At 49.5% G+C, this 12,769-nt stretch overlaps 1 protein-coding gene across 1 annotated transcript; it reads right to left on the bottom strand.

The window, feature by feature from the left end:
• Positions 1 to 680: 680 nt before the first annotated feature.
• Positions 681 to 4,907, bottom strand: Mex3b (mex-3 RNA binding family member B). The gene is made up of 2 exons (XM_051148851.1): positions 4,285 to 4,907; positions 681 to 3,488 (listed from the first exon to the last, which is right to left on the bottom strand). The coding sequence occupies exons 1-2, from the start codon at positions 4,553 to 4,555 to the stop codon at positions 2,035 to 2,037; spliced, it is 1,725 nt and encodes a 574-aa protein (XP_051004808.1). The 5' UTR covers positions 4,556 to 4,907; the 3' UTR covers positions 681 to 2,034.
• Positions 4,908 to 12,769: the final 7,862 nt, after the last annotated feature.

Here is a 12,769-nt window from a genome sequence, read left to right as displayed (position 1 = left end):
TAGTTAACACTTGCAACCTGTCAGCACCAGCTAGCCTGACCCTCCCCCAAAGATGCCTGAGAAGACACAAGCTCAAATCCAGGCCCTCAGCAGGCAGCAGCTTCCAACTCTTCCTTCTCAGAGATGGCCCTTAGTGGGACTCACTTCTCCAAGCATGCCAGCAAGTAAGGGTCCTGAATTCCAGGTGCCTGAGGGATGGGGGTGGGGAGGGCTCAAATTGAGTAAGACAATTACTTCCTTGAGCCCCAGGCCTTTGAAAATATCATTCAAATTGATTGTTGGGTCCATGTTTTTCTTAAGTTTTGGGTAAATGTAACAGCAGGGTGTGGGCTGAAAGTGCAAGTGTTCCTTTTAAATACTTCCGGTTCCCGTTTGTATCCTAATTTAAACATAAACTAACCATGCCCCACCCCCTCCAATATCATGGTTGCTAAGCACTGTCAGCTATGTCTAATGGAGAAAGAAGTCTTGGTTTAGTAAATTGTGGCCACCCATCCAACCAAATCCGACCCCTCAATGGAATCTGCTCTATTGACAAACTACCTGATGTTTCTGGAAGCAGGGTATTTCAACCTGTCACCTAAAACTGCTTCTTTTCAAAGGTACACCTCAAGAAACTAAAAAAATAAAAAAAAAATTTTTTTAAAAATCAAGTCACCATACAACTCTGAATTTTCTTCAATGTTTTATTTATATAGAAATACTTAAAAAATGAAGTAGCACCATTACTTAAGTTTACCTTTATTATGTAGAACTTTAAATGTCAGAAAAATAAAACTCTTGATACAATTTCAAATCTTGTCTCAGCAAATATAATATTAGTATTTGACCATGAGGTTAAAGGCCCTTTATCATAAAATAAAATATACTTTGTTTTTTAAACTTTGCTCAGTAAAGTACATTTAAGCTCAAGTAACATCACCTACATATACACAAAGAAGTGGTAAACAAATGTATTAAAATAGAAAGACTAAAACTATAGCGGTGCAACAGAATTTCTGTAATTTGCACTGAATTCTATTTATACAAATGTTAGAAAGCATCAATGGTTCCTTTTGACATGTTTATACATTTCCGTTTTTGTAATAATATAGAATAAAATATGCTTTTATATCACTGAATAGAAAATATGCTGGGTGAAGCAGACCTAGAAGATTTGTCTGAACCTATAAAATCTCCATCCCAACAGAATACTGCTCAAAACGTTATACATTTTATGGTTTGTAATCCGTCACAATTGTGTGATTATTAAAAGAATACAGTGTTCTTTGCCATAAGGCCATACTAAAAATAAAAAGATTTAACCCAGCTACAAAAAAGTTCACTGAACTTAAATTAAAATACTTGTAAACATCTTTGCAATATGAAATATAATTTTTCAAGTCAAAAAAAGAATAAAATACTTCAATCTGTATTAATGCAATTTCTCTTTAAAACTTTTAAAGGTTTTTTTTTTTTTTAATATATAAGAGATATGTTACAGTTTTAACTTTAATAAAGCTGCAGGGTCCTGGCTGTACAGAACTCCTGGCCCTTCCGTGAACATTCAAAAAGGATCCACTTGTGTTCTAAAACGAGCGCTGTAGGAACCCACCCACAAAGGGAAATACACGAAACAATCCACACATCCCATAGCACGATTATTTATCATCTTCATAATTACTGTTCAGTTTTCTCCTACTTTCAAGAAAATGGAAAACTTGTGGGGTTTTCTTCTTTTGGAAGCTTCCTATTAAGTACAGTGTAAAAACTATCTTTACTAGAATGTCGCCGTTCCTATTATTTATAGAGCATGCAATTCAGGTGGTTCGGAGGCTACAGTACTCCTGATGCAGAGATCCTGGCAAGTTCCTTTGTTTAAAAATGACATTTTAAAAATGAGCGGATACTACAGCTTTCCAAGCTCCTCTGGGATCTCTGAGAGTGAGGAGGGTAGGGTGGAAGAGGTGGGCACCAGAGGCGTCTGGGCAGGTAGGCCCTAAGGAAATGAGGGTTTAGGGAGGGGACCCTCCTCCTCTACACAGTGCACTGCCTTCAAGAAAAGATGCGGATGGCCTGAGTGACCGCGGTGTGGCAGACGGGACACTCAGGCTCGCTCTTCTCACAAATGCGGTTGGCACACTCCATGCAGAAGAGGTTGTGACCACAGGGCACTAGCGCGGCGATCACTTCGCTCTCGAAGCACACAGAGCAGTCGCGGCTGCCTTTCCGCCTCAGCCCGGAGGAAGAGGAGGAAGAGCTGGAGGAGGAGCTGGAGGAAGAGGAGGAGCCCGAAGTGTCCGACGACGGCAGGCCAGGGAGCTGTGCTCCTAACCCGTTAGCATAGGCGGCATAGGCCAGGCCTCCACCGCCTGGGTCGCTGCGCACACGCCTAGCTAGGTGGTGCTCTCCCGACCCTGGGGCCATGTGCAAGGGTGGAGACAGGCGCGGGCAGCTGGTGCCCGGGTGCAGCCGGCGGTGCACCAGCAGCCCCAGGTTGGCATTGGAGGGTGTGCTGCTAGCGCCACCCCCGGGAAAGACCACCGAGGATGATGAGGCAGACGAGGATGCCGAGGAAGAGCAGGAAGAGGATACTGGTGCTGTGGATCCACCTCCAGGTGACCTCTCGAACTGGGCCCAAAGAAGGGGTGTCCCAGGTGGGGGGGCGGGAGCTGGGTCGAAAGTAGGCTGCAGCTCAGAACCACCATCCGGGGAAGGCACCGAGGCTTCCCCCGCTGTGTAGGTGTAACCATTACCGTTATTGTTGTTATTTCCATTGTGGGCAAAGCTGAGTGCGGGGCTGGGAGGGCTGTAGTCCGCCAGGCGTGAAGTGGCAGCTGCGCTGCCGCTGGTCCCACCACCGAAATAAGAGTCTGTAGATGCGCTGCCAAGCGAGCTGGAGCTGTCGTTGCGATAGCTGGAGAAGGGCTTGCGGCCAGGGGTAGGAGTGATGCTTGGGGTGGGCTTGCTCCATAGACTGCCCGGCCCGGACCCGCCAGACCCGTGATGCAGATCAAAGCCCACATCTGTGCCATTGGCATGGAAGTCGTTCTCGTCTGTCAGCTCGATGATGCCACCGGTGCGCAGCGCGATGTGAGCTTCGATCTCCTCTCGAGCGCGATCCACGTTCTCTGGCATCCCGGTCACCTCGAACACAGGCTCCTTGTCCCGGCTGGGGGTCACGATATATGTGTGTGTCTGCTGTTGAATGCGCTTGATCGTAGCGCCCTTCGGCCCCACCACGAGCCCCACCACGCGGTATGGCACCCTCACTTGGATAGTGGTCTGTCCCGGCAGGTTAGGCGGCCCAGGTACAGCTCCGTTGAGAGCCGTGTTCTTGTTACGAGAAGCTCGGATCATGGAGAAGTGCTCCGCAGCGGAGATGATCTCCCTCCGAGCCATGGCCACATCCTCCTTCCTGCCCGTCACAACAAAGACAGGCTCCTCCCCACGAACTGGGGTCTTGATGTAAGTGTTGGTCTTCGCCCGCAAAGCTTTGATTTTACAACCTAGGACCCAGGGTGCAGGGGAGGGGGTAGGAGAGAGAAAGAGAGACACGCCCATTATCCTGGGGTAACCGCGGAGAGCCAGGACAGCTCGCGCCCTAGGCAGCTGGACAGCGGAACACGCGACAGGAGAAAGGGGGCGTCTCCCTCGCTGACCTCGAACCGCGCCAGGAGCAGGACCCCGGGTTCCACCCGCGAAACCCTAGAGGAACAGCCCATTGGCTTCCTGGCCCTCCCCCGGTGACTGCAGTCCTCCCAAGCAAAGCTCAGAACCCCAGAAAAGTCATCTGGGAAGATGCTTCTGGGATCCAACTGAACGCACTACCTTGAAGACACCAAGGGGCTCCAGAGAAGCCTAGAGGTGGGGTTGAGGAGATGGCAGTCCTGGGACTCATTGCTCCTTTTCTGGACTCCATTCCATTCCGCTTTGCAGAAATCCCGAATCCTCCTCCCATCGGACGCTCCCTCCACCTCCCCCTCCCAAACGACCACCAGAGTCCCCCTCCCCCAGTATCTTATAATTAAATCATCTTTCCTAGGGTGGACTAAGCCTGGAGCATTAGAGGAGAAGGCGGTGATTTTAGTAGGAGAAAGTGCATCCCGCCGCGGCTCTGACGCCGCTGTGGAAGACAGCCTGCCTGCACTTTCTTTGTCTAGTGCGCCGGCCCTTCGCGCGGCTCTTGCTCCCTCCCCAGGGCTCCCCCGCTCCACAGCTCGAGGTCTTGCACCCGCCCTCACAGTGAGGCGGCGGCCGGAGATCTTAACACACCCCTCCGGTCCCCATCCCTGCCGTACCTACCTTGCCGCCCTACGATCTCCGCGACGTGTTCGGAACTGGGTACCGGCACGCACTCGGTCATGTTCACGCTCTTCTTGCGCGGTTCGCTGTCGTACAGAGAGGCGCCCTCGTCACTGTCCAGTCCCAACAGGGAGAGCTGATCGAGCGCAAGCTGCAGGGCTCTTTGGTCATCCAGAGTCTCTCCCCCGCCGCTGCCACCGCCGCCTCCCCCGCCGCCGCCGCCGCCGCCGCTGCCGTTGCGCTCCAGGTCTGCAAACAGCGAGCTGGGCATCGCTCCGCCGTGCGCGCCGCGCCCCAGCCGGCTCTCCGCTCAGCAGCCAGAAGGTGCAGCCACAAAGGCAGCCGGGAAGCGGGTGGTCAGGGGCGGGGAGGCCGGTCGGCTGCGGAGGGCTCCGTGGCTCGTTTTTCGGCGCCTAGAGGAGTGGGTCTCTGCGGGTAGTCCGCACTGGGCAGTGGCTGCAAGAGCCCCCGCCTGGGTCCCCACCCCAGATTTGCTGGAGGTTGGGGTGGGGGCAGAGCTCGAGCGGCGGCCGCGCGTGCCCCCCGAGTGCCCGGCTGGCTGGCCACAATGCCGAGCGCAAAGCGAGCAGGAGAGCGACAGCAGCGTTTCTTTAAGGAGCCCCTCCCCGGCTCCTCCACTCCCTCCCTCCCTCCCGCCCGCCCGCCCTCACTCAGCGCTTTTTCCTCCTCTTCTACCCGCCTCTTGACTGAGTCTCTGCAGCCAGACGGCTCCGGTGGGGGACGAGGGAGGCGCAACGTCACCGGCGGGAGCTGACACTACAATGCTACTGACACTATCGCTGGGGGAGGCGATTGGCGCGCGCCAGGCCGGGGGCGGGCGGAGGCCGGGGCTGAGCGAGCGGAGAGGCAGCGCCACCCCCATCGAGCTCGCCGCAGCCCGCCCCGGCCTCCTCCCGGCCGCGCCCCTCCCCCGCCGCCGCCGCCGCCGCGAACGCCTCTCTTTGTTGTCTAATGCGGGACTGGCTTGCTCGGGACTTTTATATGTGCCTATCAGCCGAGGACAACCGCTGTCCTCAAGTCTCTTTCCTCAACTGGTTGAGAAGAAAAGGCGCCCAACTGTGATGCCAGCGGCCGCTCCTAGGAGCGGTCCTTCGAAAGTCCCGTTACTGCCCTCAAATAAAGCAAGACGGTATGCAGTACTAGATATCTGTATAAGCCCAACCCTGGGGCGCGGAAACCAGGGCTCCAGGTCCTGGGCCCCATTGGTATAGTGGCTGCTGGGCACGAGCTGCCCACCTGCGCGGGAGCGCACGCTACACAAAAGACACGCCCGTTCACACTGCCACTCGCGCGCGCGCCCACATTTCTGTCCCCTTGGGTAGCACTTTGTCCAAGTGGCCCTGAAAGAGTGGATGCCAAAACCAGAAGCCGGTTGCAGCATGGGCCTGACCCGCACCGCCGCCGGTGACCTCTGGAATGCTCTGCACTCGGGTCCTGCACACGCCTGGCGCACGGACTGAGACCCCGCGGGCTCCCACACGCGCACGAGCGCCGCGCGGCCACTGCCTGGACGCCAGCCCGACCAGCGCCAGGGGGATAGAGCTGGTGTGCGCGCTCGCCGCTCCTGGTCCCGCCTCTCCCCGCGGTCAAGCATGCGCAGTGCCTGCGAGGAACCAAGAGCGCGCCGGCCCCGCCCTCAGCCTGGCCCGGGCCCGCGGGGAGGTGTGTGGTCGGGCCTGGCGCTCTTTGTGCGCTTCTCCGGTTGGGGGTGGCGGCGGAGGAAGGGTGCGACGGGACTAGCGGGTGGCCAAGGCGAACTGCGCCCCCTTCCGGCTCCTCCAACGACAGCCTCCAAACGCAAGCCAGAAGAAAGGAGGTTTTGAGGGGCGGGCCGGGGCGGGGTTCGATCCTCCGCGCATCTCAGTCCTGCAGGAGGACGCCCCTTCCTTGCTCTGCGCGTCCGCTTCTCCCTCCTTTGTTCCAGGAGCCCGCCTGTTTATCCGCGCCCCTGCGCCCTGCCTCAAGCGGTTTGGCTAGTAGTCCAGGGTTTCTCTAATCCTGCCAAGGTCCGCCGGGAGGGACGCCTGCCATTGACCCGAGGCCACTTGTCTACGCCACAGACTGGCTTACTGGAGAACCGCTCCCCCCCCCGCCCCGCCCCGCACCAGTTGGGGGCCACCCCGGGGACCCAGGGCAGATCTGAGGGGCCCAGAAAAGGAAAGCGGGCGCCTCGGACCCCGGCTTCTATCCACAATACCTCCCCTGCCCAATGCCTGGGTAGTTTGAACATTAAAAGTGACAATGGTTGGTAGCGCCCTTGGGAGTAGACTGTTCTGCAAACACGTCTGTACTTCCACGCCTGTAAAGGTGATCCTGAGCCCACTGGCTCACCTGGAGCTGTCTCAGGCAGAGGTGCTGATTATTTCCTTAGGGAAATGGGGCTGAGGAGCCGCTTTACGGTGGTTATTTCCTCAGGATGTTTACGTCAGCTTCCCCAAGCTGGCTGTTTTTCTTCAAAGAAGCGGTTCTATGAGGGGCGGGGTGGGGGCGGGTGTAAGAAGATGGTGGCGCTGAGTCCGCGGACCAGGAGTTCCAGTAGGGAATTCTTGCTTTATGAACTCAGAGTCAAATGGGTTTGCGAATGAGGAAGAAGTGCGCTTGAGGACCCTTGCCTAAACTAACCACTGGAGTAAAAGTGCGCTGGCTGCAAAGAGTGACAGAAGGAATGGACATTCGTGAGGGCAGGAAGCAAAAGAGAGCCTGGACTAGAGGCTCCTGCCTGTTGTCCCAGCACCTGAAAGGATGAAGCAGGAGGATTTCAAGCAGCTCATGGCCAGCCTGGGCTATCTAGTGAGTTCTAGGCCAGTCTGGGCTACACCTTGATGTTTAAAAGTCAACAAAAAGGGGCAGCTAGGAAAAGCCTATTTTTATCTCACCAACACAACATGTTAGCTTCCATTTGGATCCCATTGAGGATCCCCCCCCCCAAAAAATATGATGGTGTGCATGTCAGTGGGATGGAGGGTCCTTCAGGATACTTAATGTAGGAAGCTTGCCCAAAGATTTTTATTTTTTTTATTTTTTTGCAAGCCTGCCATAACACTATTCCCCCTGGAACCTGCCTGTAATAAGATTTCAGATGAGTTACTCCTGAAAATTTGGAGGAGTTGGCTCTTCAGGGAAGTCCCCAGGGACCCCTGCTCATTAGCAGGAAGGTGAACACGGAAGCTTCACCAAGGTGACATGTTTAATGTCACTCTTCCCTGCTGGATGAAAGTGGGAACCGCACTTGCTTATAACTAGGAAAGGTGGAGGAAATCACACGTTTTACCCCACATAAAGGAAAACTGGGAACTCTGACCTTAGGACTTTGTGACAAATCTTGACAGGCCCAGGTAGTCCAGCGGGGGATAGGGGGCAGCGGGGGGCGGGGCGTGTAGAGAGTCAGTGTTCCGCATTGAATGCCTTCCTGAGAGCATGGCAGGGTGGCTGGTGCGGTAGAAATGAGAACCTCTGACCACACCAGGCTCCATTTCCAGCTGGACTTGCCTGTGGACTATGGGGAGACCGGTCTCTAGCTGCCAGAGCGTTGTCTTAAACAGAGAACAGGACAAAGGGAGCTAACTAGTTGTGGATGACAAGACGCTAGCTGGTGCCTTTCCTCCAGCCACCGCCCTTCTCTGCCTGCGTGCAACACAGCATAATACCGAGTGCTGGAGTATGTTCAGACCCTGGGGTATTTTTATAGAAATAATTCAGAAATTTTCACTTTCAATTAATGTCTCGTAAGTCAGGAAATCATACAGCTTGCAAGGCCTACTTGTAGCTTTTAAATACATATCCAAATCCCATGGGTTTTTTGTTTGTTTGTTTGTTTGTTTGTTTTAGATTGTTCCAGGCTCCTATTGGACACCAGAGTTTAACTACTTTTCCTGATACAGAACACATACCCCCCCAAGGACTTCTTCATGCAGCCATATTTTGTTTTTTATTGCTATAAGAGAAAAGTGTGCAGAGTATGGGTTGGCAATGAGCATTTCAGTTGCTATAAAATATGAAAGGTTCAAGTTATCTCGCGAAAGCAAACAATAAGACAGCCTGTTTTCATTCCCAGAGTTTTCAAAAGCTATTTTGCACACATCTGGCAAACTGAATCTCCATGTGAAAGGAAGCAAGCTTACTTCAATCAATGTGACTGGGCATGAGTAAAGCATTGGTACAAAAAAGGATCAAGGTAGCGGGAAAAGGACTCTCCCCCAAGTAGTTGTTCATCTGCAGGCCGGTCACACAGAGGATCTGAATGTGTAAAACTGGGGTCCTGGGGGGGGGGGCTTCGCAGAGGAGGGGATACGGTGTCATGCCCTAGTGAAGGAGGTGCAAGAATTTATACAGACCAGAGCTTTGCAACGGATAGCAGCTACTTAGGAACTCAATACCTGCTTATTAGATGAATGAGTGAGCCAGGCAGAATAGCCTTGAAGGCATAATTTCCTTAAGTACACACATGAATAATTCAGTCTCTAGGAAACACTCCAAATGACTCCAGCCACAACAATACGACTTTGAGCAATGTTAGTAATCACAGATATTTATTACACACGTATGATGTCCCAGGCAGTTTATAACTGCCTCTCAATACAATGTGAGGCTTAATTCTCATAATTGCCAGGCATCAAAGTCCACATATGTACCCATTTGACAGATGGAAATTAACTAAGTCCCTTATTCCATCAGAGACAGACTTGGAGGCAGAGCTCCAAGCAGATGAAGCTTTAATGAGGGACTTTTACCTAACACAGTATCCTCCCAAGACACCCAGAGAGGACCTAGCAATGTCATCACAGGATTATGTGTTTCAGTAACATTTTCAACAATGATGTAAGCTTCAGGACCAACAGATCTTAGAAAAACTATTGTCCCCAAAGCCACACAGCTGCTAAGTGCCATCATAGCCTGTGATCTCAACCAAGCCTAAGTTCCTTCCTGTCTCTGAGCCATGAGTCTTCAGCTAGAAGTTGGAAATATTTACAGACCCCAATCCTACAGAGGGCTGTAAAGATCACACACGGGAGGAAGGGATGTGAAAGCCCTTTGTTGTTCGTACAGTTTTCCATTGTCTCTGTACTGTTAACATTTCGGTGACATGGAGTTCATTTCAACCCGCATCTGTTTAGTAAGATATTTTAATAATGTAGGAAATCCTCTCCTTATGTTGACAGAACATAAAAGACAACAAGGGATTTGTGTGTCTGTATTCATATGTGCACGTGTTCAACTCTGTGTAAGTGGTAAGCATTAGAAACTGAATAAACAGTAAAAAAAAAAAAAAAAAAAAAAAAAAAAAGCACCAAAATCTTAATGGATTTTTTAAAAGCGAAAACAATTTTTCTTTCTTTCTCTGTGTTTCTTAAGACCTGGATGTATATCTTTAGTCGATTAATTTTCTAAAATCTGGAAAGAAGTCTCAGTGAATAAAGTGCTGTTGGTTCAACTGTGAGGACCTGAGGAGTTCAGACCCATAGCACCCACATAACAAACGTGGCTTAGTAGCACATTGCTAAAAGCACTTGGAAGGCAGGGACAGGCAGAATCAAGGGACCAGCTGGCCTGTCAGACTGGCATGAGTGGCATGCTCCAGGTTCAGAGAGAGACTCTATCTCAAAAGATAAAAATAAAGTGGAGAGTGATTGAGGAAGGCACCCAATATTGTACTCTGGCCTCCAGAGGCATACACAGACAAGTGCTAACCACACACACACACACACACACACACACACACACACACACACACGTATACAACACAAACTCAGGGTGCAAAATGTACTTAGTGTTAGCTTTTTAAATAGTGCTAAAAAGCTAAACAAACAAGCCACTCTCGCCCTTGCTACTGCGGGTTGTCCTCTGAAAACTGACAGCAGGGCCCAATGGGCAAGGACAACATCCTTGACTGTAGAGAGGTTGAGCTGGTGTGCCTGCATGGAGCCTTCACCCCTATGTTCTTTTCTCTTTGGTGCAGGAAGGTACTCTCAGGCTACCAAAAGAGACACCTGGACAGCAACTCAGCCACAAATCCTTTGACCTACAGTCTGTCCTGCCTGCCAGGTGTGCTGGGGCAATGACTGGCACAGAACCTGTGGGAGTGGCCAGAACCTGTGGGAGTGGCCAACCAACATATGATTTAACTTGAGGCCCACTGCATGAGAGGGAGCCCATGCCTAACACTGCCTGGATGGCCATGAACCAGCAGAGAGACTGGATAGCCTAGAGATCTGGGGTAAAACCAAAAATGACTGGCCAAAAAAAAAAAAAAAAAAAAAAAAATTCAGTGAAGTGATTCCTAATGATATTTGCTATAGTCATAGATCCGTGCCTTGTTTATTCATCACATTTCTAGGAAGAGTTAAGGCTAGAATTTCAGAGTCTTGACTCTGGCTGGCCATCTGAAATAAGCGGTATCTAAGAAAATAGAGTGAGAATTGTGAAGACTGAAAACCACAAGAGTGAAAATAATGAACTAGCAATCTCTCCTCAGACAGGCAGCTGATGAGGTTCCTCGGATGTCAGTGAGATGTCAAGTGGTAATAAAAGTAAACGAAGAGAATAAGACAGCCTCGTGATCACAAGTGCTCAGTAAACTGAGGCTTACAGTAAGAAGACCGGGAAAGGGCAGTGCGTGATGGGAGGGGTCAAGAACTCTGCCATATCTAAAGAACTATTTGAATTAAGCTCTTTTGTGAAAGAAAAAGAGGACCATTGGCAAAGAATGGTTGGAAACTCTACAATACGGAACAAGGGTAGATATTCTTGGAAAGCAAACACCGTAATAAGATGATTTCCTTAATCCAAGCGTTGTCTGCAGGTGAGTGGCCCTCCTCACTGCTGTTGTACAGGCCTGAGCTATTAGCCTAGGGAAGATCATATGTGGATGATGTACACAGGTGAATTTCATCCATTGGGGGAGGGGGTTCTTTCCCTTGTTGACTTTCAGCTGGTCATTTCGTTCCTGGATTTTATTTCTCATCTATAGAAAAGGGATCCTAGTGCCCAAGGCCCATAACTTGCTTGGGTCCTTTGGTCAGCAGGATGTAGCTATAGTTCGCTGGGATGAGGGCTTTCTGCATCACATAAAGAGAAACGTGAAAACTCTTTCAGCTTCACTTTAGTGCTTTAACTATATGCTTTAACTATATGATGACAGGTCCTTTGTTCTTATAACATACGTTTGTTTGTCAGTTGGTTGGTTGGTTGATATGGGGTACCCCACCAGGCATTGATTTTCCAGTTTGCTTCACCCCCTAGTACTGGCATGAGGCACATTCATCCCCTCAGCCAGTGTGTTCTCTTAACTTTTTAAAATAAGAAGTGCTCTCACAACCTAGAGAGGGTTTTTGTTTTGTTTGGTTTGGTTGGTTGGGTTTTGTTGTTGTTGTTTCGGTCTGTATTGAGTGTGTGTTTACCAAAAGTCAATGTGCTAATTAATGCACTACAGCCATGATATTCACATAAGTAACTCTGAGGTTAAATTATTTCTTTCTCATTCATATCAGTTAAAACAATAAAAATATACCAATAGTGTTGTTGAAATTTTAGTTTGGGGCAAGTGTAGTAGCACATGCCTTTAATCCCAGCAGTTAAGAGACAGTTGAGTTCGAGGCCAGTCTGGTCCACATAGTGAGTTCCAGGACAGCCAGAGCTATATAGTGAGACCCTGTCTCAAAACACAAAAATGAAACAAAACAAATTTTTAGCTATTGATTTTTTATATTAAAGCAAATGTTTATTAAAATTGTATAATTAGAATTATACTAAAATATGTGTGATATCATATATTTACTGACCTTGACAAAATCAGAAATGAAATGAATTACAAGGAGAGAAACTGGCTTTAAAAAAATCATAGTTATGGGTTTTATGTGTGTGTGTGTGTGTGTGTGTGTGCATGTATGTGTGTGCATGTGCACACATTTATGTTTCAGCAGTAGGAATTAACTCTAAGGCCTCACATGTCAGGTAAGCACTCTTCCTCTGTGCTCTATCTACAGCCCTCACAGTATGTACTCAAACAAATTCCAGGTGACTTAAGGAATTCAGTTTAAAATAATTCAGTTGTAAACAGAAGTAATAGAAACAAACACCACTATTTCTATAATTTTGTAATAGAAGGCAGGCTTTCCATGATTCTAATGGTGGAAAGAATTTAGGGAAATACCTACAGAAACAAACTTAAAAACTGGGTCTAAAAAATACCATATAGCAGGCCGCCCCAAGTGTATTATTGCATAACCCCAAATATACCAGTGGTGCAACTATAAGATGTAGGGAAGTAACATTTTTAAAATATATGAACTTGAACTAAACCATTGGACAAACACGATAGATAGATAGATAGATAGATAGATAGATAGATAGATAGACAGACAAGTAGATAGATGATACGTGGGCAGATAGATGAGATAACGTACAAATGGCTAGTGGTTTGACATAGAAGGTGTAGACAAGTTGGCATTCTGCTAACACTATTTTT

The sequence above is a fragment of the Acomys russatus genome, chromosome 7 (assembly GCF_903995435.1).
Source record: "Acomys russatus chromosome 7, mAcoRus1.1, whole genome shotgun sequence".
NCBI lineage: Eukaryota > Metazoa > Chordata > Mammalia > Rodentia > Muridae > Acomys > Acomys russatus.
The sequence above is the reverse complement of the archived record's forward strand: the minus strand, read 5'-3'. Positions and strand labels throughout refer to the sequence as shown.